This window comes from Drosophila kikkawai, chromosome 3R, assembly GCF_030179895.1.
Source record: "Drosophila kikkawai strain 14028-0561.14 chromosome 3R, DkikHiC1v2, whole genome shotgun sequence".
Classification (NCBI taxonomy): Eukaryota; Metazoa; Arthropoda; class Insecta; order Diptera; family Drosophilidae; genus Drosophila; species Drosophila kikkawai.
The window spans coordinates 34,333,130-34,342,814 of NC_091731.1; the positions used below are offsets into that span (position 1 = coordinate 34,333,130).

Genomic DNA, 9,685 nt, shown 5'->3' on the forward strand with positions numbered 1-9,685 from the left:
AGTATACGCCCTGAAGGACGACGCCAGCGACTCACAGACTTCTGGCTAAGTTGCTTCGAGCACTTTTCATATAATTAATAGCCAGAATCATTGGGGTTATGAATATTTCAAGACCACTTTCGGCTTATGCAGCAGCAGGCGACAGATGATGGAAGCCAACATTTAGAAAAACGAGACCCCAGTGCAATTTAAAACGTTTTCCGAGCACACTCAGAAAGGCCAGACACGACGGCTATAGCCAGACATACATGAATGCTCATATGCACAGGAGGAAATTGTTGCTTATTTATATTAAGTATTTTGTAAATTGAGATATATTTCACTTAAAATATTCATAAAGATGTCTAAATGTGTGGAAAGTCTTATAAAATCTAAGAAATTATATGTGATGAATTTTTTCAACTTCAACTCGAACGTTTTTCTCCGTGTACACATGTCTGCTGTGCTGTCTGAGGGAGTGCCTTAGCTCATGTTAGGGAACAAAGCGAGGTATTGTAGTGCCCGCGGCGTTTAGCATTACACATGACAAATAAACTTCAAAATATTATATGTACGTTTCTGCAAATAATAAAGAACGAGATTGAGTTCCTTGAACTCATATTTCTTGTTGACAATATTTTGTCTTTGTGATGTGGCCGCCGGTCACAATTGTCTGCCCCAACAATTTGCCAAAAACGAAAGAAAAAAAAACCGAAAACACGAAGAAAAGAAGAGAAAATCAAATTTCCCTTCCGTTCCGGTGGCGTGTGAAAAGTCATTGGCATAAGCAGATTCCTTTGTTTCGCCTTAGTTTCTGCTTTGTCTTACTTCTCGCTTTTGACAGCCGACAACATTGCGTGTGTTTTGTTTTACTCTCTGTTGTCGTGTTTTTTTTTGTGGCGTGTCATGTTGAACAATTATTGGCTAATTTGTAGGCACGCAGCGGGAAATCTCATCACAGGGGATTGATTGACTTGACCTCCGACCGGTGGCAACAGCAGCGGCATCGGGGGGTCAGATCTACAGGTGTTTGTGCGGAGCGAGAAACGTGTCTCAAATTGTTGCTCCACCGTCGTCCCCCATTTGAGCCTTAAGTCTGCTCTATGCTTTGAGTGTTGTACACTTCCCGATGTCTTGGCTTTTCTCCTCTAGGAAGAGGTCCCCTTCACCCCTCACAGGACATTTCCTTATCCTCTGGTTCACCGACCGACCCTATTCGCTTTAGGCCCGCACGCGCCGCATTAAATTTGCCACTGGGGCAATTCGTTGAGGCTTAGTATTTGTTACGCACATTTCGGTCTTTTGTTACAGACATTTCCCAGTCTCCGCTTAAGGGACAAGCGGTTGGGACAATTACACGTGAAACAATTTATTGTATCCCTTTTTATAGTACGAAATAGGGAAGTAAACTTATTTTTACAAGATTAAATTAGGGAACTACTTAAAATGTGCACATAAGGGTTGTGAGTTCTAGTCTAAGATTAAGTTTTTCTAAAGTATGTATTTATTTTTAATAAATATTTTCTCTGTGTACTATTGCCCGCCTCGTTTCGGATCAGGCTTGGAGTCTTTAACTATAAGGCATAAATAATGAAATGTAATTTCAGCGCAATATTGGCGCATTGACATCGACCTGAAAGTAAGGGACGTGATGGCGGTCGGGGCTGGCAATCTTCTTAACCGCCCACAAGTATTTTAAATATTGCGGGTAGCAGCTAGAGGGTACAGGGTTGGAGGTCTAAAAACTGGTAACGGGGGACAGGTTGGTAAAATGCCGTCAAGGGCCGCAAACATTTCATCATCGTCGCGAGCGCTTTTACCAAATGTAATTACACTCAAGAGATACACGTGCCGTCAACAGCCTCTCCTTGCTCTTCGTCTGTTTGGGCGTTTTTCAATTTGAATTTAACTGCCGTCAGGCGGGACTCATCCCCTGAGCTCCCCAGCTCCTCCTGCTTCTCGTGCTCCTCCTCCTCTGATGAACATTTTAGAAATTTCGCGTGCCCGCCAAAATGCTTTCCCATCAATATTCTGTCCAACCCCGGGAAGCCCATTCCCGCCAGTCACTTTAAGTTTGTTTACCTTTGGCCGATGGTCGTTAGCCAGGATTTGGAGCACGCTTAATGAGCTTGGGTCCGGGGCTACGGTGCGTCATCTTGAGTTTCGTTTCGGTGCCAAGTCCCACGCTCACGATGCCGCTTTGAAATGTCAACCCGAGATTGGACTTGGGACTCTGAACTTTGGACTATCGCTGGCCAAGCGCTGATTGTTTGCCACGAGTGATTTATGTAGTTATAATGGATTAGAGGCTGTGATCCGGCTCGGTTTGGTTTTCCAGAAGTGAACGAGGCTTGATTGGTAAATCTTCTTAAGAGGATAAGAAAAACCCAGTGATTCTAAAGAAATTTTAATTTAATTCACTTAATGTTCAAAAGAAAAGTGTGATTGTACAATTCTTTGATTATAACTACGTCACTGGCAGCTGATTTCCTACATAACTCTACCCTCCATATCTCTAGAATTTATAAAGCGAATAATACAATGTTAGCCAACTTCCGCTGAGTGTTCTTATCGCCACCAAAATAAACACAATTTACGACCCGCCATATCCTCTGTTGAAATGTGCTCTGAATTCTGCAAGAGAATCACTGCAACTGGCGAACAAAAAACCAAACAATACCAAAGTTAAACGAACTCGTACGAATTTTATGATTTAATTTTATTTTGATTACTGTCCGGCGCGTGCAGTTCGTGGGGTTATTAAGGCACGCAGGCCGTTTAATCAATTAATCAATTTGACGGCGGCGGCTAATTAATTCCTTGCCTGTATTTGCATTTTCTTTGCAGTGCTAACTTTTTGCTGCCAGAGAAAGGAATAGAAAGAAGGCTCCCTGAAAAGATGACACCCACCATATGTTCGGATAAGAAGCAGCTGCGAGAGACGCGGCGACATCATGGCGTGGCCACAGTCACCACATCATCCGCCGCCGCAACCACCGCATCCTCGTCATCATCGTCCTCATCCTCAGCCTCGACATCTGCAGCTGCTGCCACACAAGTCAGCTCGGTGCTTGCCTATGGTGAGTAAACAGCCGGTTAAGAAGGCGTAGTTAAGAACAGATAGAGAAAAAGCTACATCTTTAAGAATTATTTAGTTTAGTTTAATTTGATATAAAAGAAGTATGAATATATACAATATAATATATAGAATGGATATATATTTATAAACATTTTTTTTAAATTTATTTAAGCAACATATTGTGTAAGGTCCCTTTGCTCAGTGCCCTCAGGCTTGACGACTGCTGTCGAGCTTGTGGTGGGCGCACGAGGCGTATACGTAACATTGCCTTATACATTCATTGCAATCTACGCTTTTGTCTTTTTTTTTGTTTTTTTATTTATTTTATTTTTGCTACCCTTCATTGTCAAAATCCCCTGCTGATTTGCTGATGCGACTGTTGTGCTCACGTTACTCGGTCATGTTTAATTAATTTATGTAAACTGGGCCACCCACCTCCGGCCAGTATCTCTGGGTTGTGAGTGCTGTGACTGTTCTGAGCTCGGTTCTCATTTCTCACTTCCTCATTGTCTTTTATAATTGTGGTCACAGCAATAGGTCTCAGACCTACAGATGTTGTTTTCTATAATTATTGTTTCTGTGCTTAAAAAGCCTCTTATTAAATGTTTCTAATCAAATTTACCAAGAAAATTGTAGTGTAAAATTGTACTTACATTCAAGATAAAGTTAGCTATTTTTATATTTATCAAAGTCCCTCTTGGGTATTACTATTGCGACCACAGCTGTACGATAGAGAGCTCGCATGCACGTGCCTTGTGCGATGGGTCGCATTGGGATTTTCACGTGTTGGCCTCCATGCTGCCGCCTTGGTGCTATACAGCTGCTGATGTCGCTGCTGCATTGAGGGCACGCGAGTTTGGGGTTATGCCACAAGAACTCAACAATTTGCGTCAGCAATTGGCTCCAGCTGCTCTTCCGCCTGCGTTGTTGCTGTTAGGTAAGACAGACTCGAGTGGCAAATCTGGCTGACACGTTTATATAAGCGATCTAATGCCGCATGACTGGCAACGAAAAGGAAATGGATATATTCTGAGTGACGAATGAGCTTGCTCAAGGAAGAGAGTTTATTAAGAAACTAATAATAATTAATGTTTATTACTTTTTAAGTAGGAGAACTTATTCAAAATGCTAGGAAATTAATAGAAACCACTAAGATATATAGTTAAATTTCTCAATACTTTAATTTTAACAGATTTAGTGCTTCTAGCTAGAATAAATATTTCAATTTATATAAATAATTAGGTAAGACAAGCAAATGGGTTTGGAAACGAACTAAGTAAGGGTTAAGATTCTCTTTCGTAATGAAAAAACATTAAGAAAAGAAATAAAATAAGTGAAAGTCTTGGAATATATTCAATTAGTATTTAAAAGGTTTGAAATTAAGTTAAATTAAGTTAATTGTTTAGTTATGAGTAATCGAGAAAGTCTTTAGTTCTTTAAGCTCTTCTTTCCCTCTCATATACGGCCAAACCCAGCCCCATCGGATGATGTTCACTTATTACTCATTAGCCAAGTGTTATTGTTCGAATATTTACCTAGATTTTTTCCAAGAAATATATTTCACAATTTAACGAAACCAAAAACGGTGAGCGGAGGGAGGAAGAGGAGAGGAACCCTACATAAGTGTGTGTGGCATAACCTCCGCACGTTTTTGTTGCTGCTGTGCCACTTTTGCTGGGTTTATTTACATGTTTTGCACATTTGCTCCGCTTGCTTTTAGCCAACTTTGCTCTTTTTTTTTTTCCTTTTGCTTCTGCTGCCGAGTTTATTGGTGCCATATTCAATGTGAATTCATTGAAAGCACTGCTGCTGCTGTTGCTGGTGTTGTTGCCATTTTATTTGTGCTCGTTGTTGCCTGCTAATTTCCAGCAACACATAAAAATAAACCTAAAGAAATACACCGACACACATCTAAATCAAAAATGGGTGTGACGAGGCCACGTGCGAGCCCCTTGCGATTTCACCTCCCCCTAGCCCCCACCTCTGCCCCTTTTCCATTTTCCTCCGGCGACAGCTTTCTCAGGGGGCTGGAATGTTGGCCAATGCCCTCGCCCTCTGGCTTGTATTTTTTAGGCATTTAAAATTTTATTTTCAAGCTTCACCGGTGACTAATTCACCGGGAACGGAACGAGGCACGTGCAGTCCCACTCACTCCATTACTCACCATCTCCATCAATGACGAGGCCGAAACCAGCTCAATAAGTAGCAGCAAAAAAAAAAGCGATACATTTTTAAAGGAAGCAGAAATATGCCGAGAAAGAAACATTAATTTTTAAAGTTATAACAGGAATATATTGTAATATAACTTGTAAAATATTTAGTTTATTAATATTTTTTTTTGAGCAAAGCATTTTTATTTTTAGATTTACGTAACCACTTTATTTACGTATTTATTTAAAGTTTTTGTCTACCTTCTGGAAACTGCAAGTTAAAGCCATAACAACAACTATGTATGACAGGTACATGTGCCTTCGACTGGCAGTTAAAAGAAAGCTGTAAAAATATACATTCATAGAATAACTGACATTAAATATAACAATGTAAGCAATTAGATGTATTTATGGCAAGGCATCGAGGCGGGGAAACTTCCGGGTTTTAGCTGAATGTTCAACAGGGCGTATACTTAATATTCTAAGGCAGCCATAACAAGGGCTTAATGGAAAAGTATCTACATCTATCCCATACGACGTGTATTAAAATAAACCGAAGTCATTTTCCATATGTTCTATAATACATTCTCAATAGGCGCCAGCAAAAGGTGTTATCTAATGGGTAAGGCTGCGTATACGTAATGCCCTTGTCCCCTGAGTTGCACTCTCACGTTGCACTGCACTGGGCTCTGCTGGCCCTGCTGTTGGCGCAATCAGTTCCGTACCGCTACGAGGGAGCCAGGGTTGTGCACTGCCATGTGCAGCGGTAAGGCGTCATGACCCTGACCATAGACACAGTTGCTGAAAACAGCGATTGGAAAATAGTATTTGCTCAATGCACTGGTGTGTGTGTGTGTGTAGGGAAATTGTAGATAGTGTGCCTGTGCACTGGGACAAAAGTAAAAGTACAGTAAGTTTTTCCATAGTTTTACTTTTCTATTATTTGTAATGTATTTTTAAGTATAAGAAACTGAGATATTTAACACTATACAATTCATTAGAAAGCGATTTAAGCTCATCTAAATTATATTTACATTCTTTATAATGGATTTAATTAGAAAGTACAAACAAATTGTATTAATTTATGCTGATAGATAAGCGCCTACTCTATTGAAGGATCTAAAATATTTTTAAAATCGAAAATCACCTTCAAATGTTTTCTTTTAAAAATTAATAACCCTATTTGATTCAATTTAAATATAATTTTTGTAAAGTGTGGCCTCATTGTCGTGACATCCACCAGCTGATAGTTGCAAATGAGCGTTACAAAAGTGTTGGGACTGCGAATTGATGCGAAACGCGTAGTCAACACCTAAACGATTGGCCGTGGTGCCGGTCACGTTTTGGGCCCACACGCGATTCCAATAAGACTCTATATATATATGTATATATGTATAAATTAAAACGTAACGGCATGGTCATAGACTGAGAAATCCATTGACAACCAAGTAATTAGCACTTGCACTTTGGGCACTGCAAAATGCTTAGCTGTCACTTTTGTTTTTTTTAAAGAAAATACGTTTTTTTTAATCAATAAATAAAAAAAAAATTTTAACTCAATATTCTTCAGTTTTAACCCACTGTAACCTCTTTAAGATCTACATTTGCCCTACTAAATACCTTCCATTGTTCTTTGCAGTGGCCAAAGGTTCGATGAACCCCTCGAGTCGCCGTCGCCCGATGAGACTGCAACGAAGACTGCCACACTTCTCCGCCCGCCAGGCGGCCTCCTCCTCAACGGACACCAGCAGCGGGGTGGAGACAGAGGTGGAGATGGACTCCTCGGTGCACCGGATGCATCTGGACGAGGATAGCTACTCGGCCGCCAGGATCCAGTACCATCAGCAGCAGCAGCAGCAGCAACATTCCAGCAGCGACAGCAACATCAAGACAGTATTACAGCCAAACTCCTTCAGCAGCAAACACAACAGATCGGCGGCAGCGGCAGTGAAGCTATGCGAGGAGGTGCCCACCGAAGAGGAGGACGATGATGGCGGTGACAGTGGCTATGGGTACAGCCAGGAGCCGGTCAAGGGGCTCCACCTGCAGCAGCACTATCATCACCACAATAGCGACGGTCTGCTGTCCATTGCCATCAAGACCATCAAGCTGGTGCAACGCAACAAGCTTCTCCAGAAGCGGCTGACCCAGCTGCAGCTGGAGACCTCGGAGTTCATTGCCTCCGTGTTGGCCAATCCGGAGAACCGTCAATTCCGCGAGAAGATTGCACCCAAGGCGGAGGCTAAAGTCAGCAATGTACTGCTGCGCCACTAGGAGGGCGAAAAAAAGAGAAACCGAAACAATTTAGGCCATTTTCTGGACGTGTTGGAGTGTTAAAACTATTGCAATTCCATATTTAAACTTATTAGATAACCAAAAACCTTTAATTTATTTTATTTTTTGGTTTGCCAACACAGCGCAACATGGCAACATGTTTTAGCAACATTTTAAGGTTCCAAAAGAAATATGTTGCCTACTTGTGGGCTGCTAATGTAAAATGTATAATGTGTGGGGTGTATATAGGTTTATACATATTGTACACCTGCAAATGTTATCTATTAAATTAATTATTAATATAAATTAATAATAATTTTAAATTCTATATAAAAACAACAGCAAAAGTGATATGATGAAGGGGAATATTATTATTCCCATAATTTAAAATCATTCAAAATTCATAACCTCATCATATTTTTATTTTACATATGATTTTGTTAGGTATTTCAAATTACTTAAAGAAGATAGGTTTCTTCTTTAAAAAAAATATTATTAAAAAATATATTATTTAGCACTTCAACACGTCTAGAAACTATAAAAAAAAACATACATCTGGGCCCTTTGTTTTGAGCAATTCGTACTGATTAACTTTATTAAAAAAGAAAATGCATCAAAGTTTAACAATTTAAATATACAAAATAAACAAAAATCGCTATGCTAACATTTACAACCATAAAACTATATTTATAAAAATCCCAAAAAAGTCCAAAAGTGTATCTTTATCTGTAGTCGCTAAGTACATTTTATGTTTTACAGTTTTTACACTCAAGAAAATTAATTTATACTATATATTAAACTATTACAATACATGTATAAATATATCTAGAAAAACAACCAGGCATAATCAATGAAATCCTACGACGCTTTCGCTTTTTACAAACAAATAGTTCTAGTGAAACTTGATTGATATGCAAAGCAATTGGTTAAAATACAGAAATAAAACGATAAGGAAACCACTATACGTAATTGAACGTCGGTATTAGCTAATTAACCGATTTCCCTCAATATATACTAGATATGTGTATGCTTAGGTAAATGGAAACAACTATCAAAATGCTAAGCAACGCAAATCAAAGCAAAACCAAATTGAAAACTAACGAAAAGCAAATCTTTCCAATTCTTATACTACCTTTAGTCCAACTCAACTTAATTGACATTTTCCATGTAACCTAACTTAGAAGGATATCAAAAAACAACATCAAGAACTCGCAACAAATGATTTCATCAATAAAATTAGTTACAAAATTAAACATTTTTGAAGCTTACTTACTTCCCCTCTAGATATAAAATGACACGCCATCCGAATAAGGCAAACAAGTCATGGCTAAGTGAGTACTTTGGTCGTGTCAATAACACCCAATCAATGCGTTCAAAGACCGTCTCGGTCTGTACAGACAGACAGATCTGACATGGAGTCTGTCATCGAGACAGTCACGAAGAGCCGAGGATGTTCCGAAAAATGCTCGGAAATTGGTTAAATTGTTAAATATAATAAAATATTTACAGAAAGGAGAATAGAATTGAAATAATAGAGCAGAAATATATTGATTAATGGAGTGTTTATTTCGTTGCTTCTTTAAAGTTTATTTATTTAATCTCTTTAAAACAATTGTAAAAACCTTTTAAAAGATTTCCAGAACACCCCCTTATTGTTAGATGGGCTGTAATGCATCTCCGCACGATACGCAGCAAATTATTCAGCAATTGTTTCAAGTTCATTCAATTAAGACCGGCCTCCTTAGCCCTGCTAAGACCTTTTGAGTGCCATTCAGCAGTTGGATTGTGATTATGACGATGGTGCCCACACCCTTGTCAGCACGTCTTGCCAAGTATTACTTGTTTTTTGGCCACACACTTGACACTCAATTCCAGATCTCGGGCCGTATTATTCGTAATCATAATTTTACCGAAACGCTTTTTGACGTTGGTCAATCCCCGAGCGGCGCTTATGGCTTTGTGCGGCTATTATTATTGTTAGTTTACAGGCATTATATTGTTTTATTGAGCTTTTTTACGCACTCCGGTCACGTCTTCATCTGTTCGAGACACGTGATTTATGGGCGCCCAGTCAGTTATGCTTGCGGGGGATTCATGCACTCGAGAAAGACCCGGCCCACTTGACACTGAAGAGGTTTTATTACCCGGCAAACGGTGCAGAAACTGTTGCGGCCTGAACTTGATTTGTGTTGTGTATTTTGAT

At 39.5% G+C, this 9,685-nt stretch overlaps 1 protein-coding gene across 1 annotated transcript; it reads left to right on the forward strand.

Moving 5' to 3' along the window:
* Positions 1–2,878: 2,878 nt before the first annotated feature.
* On the forward strand, positions 2,879–8,735 carry Cipc (Clock interacting protein circadian). The gene is made up of 2 exons (XM_041774948.2): positions 2,879–3,059; positions 6,848–8,735. Exons 1-2 carry the CDS (start codon positions 2,879–2,881, stop codon positions 7,480–7,482), a joined length of 816 nt encoding a protein of 271 aa, XP_041630882.1. The 3' UTR covers positions 7,483–8,735.
* The last annotated feature ends 950 nt before the right edge of the window (positions 8,736–9,685 follow it).

What these genes read in the sequence shown, in the direction of transcription:
- Cipc (XM_041774948.2), top strand. Translation starts at nt 2,879, where the DNA reads ATGACACCCACCATATGTTCGGATAAGAAGCAGCTGCGAGAGACGCGG. An exon ending in CAGCTCGGTGCTTGCCTATG is followed by an intron (nt 3,060 to 6,847) that starts GTGAGTAAACAG and finishes TGTTCTTTGCAG; the next exon opens with TGGCCAAAGGTTCGATGAAC.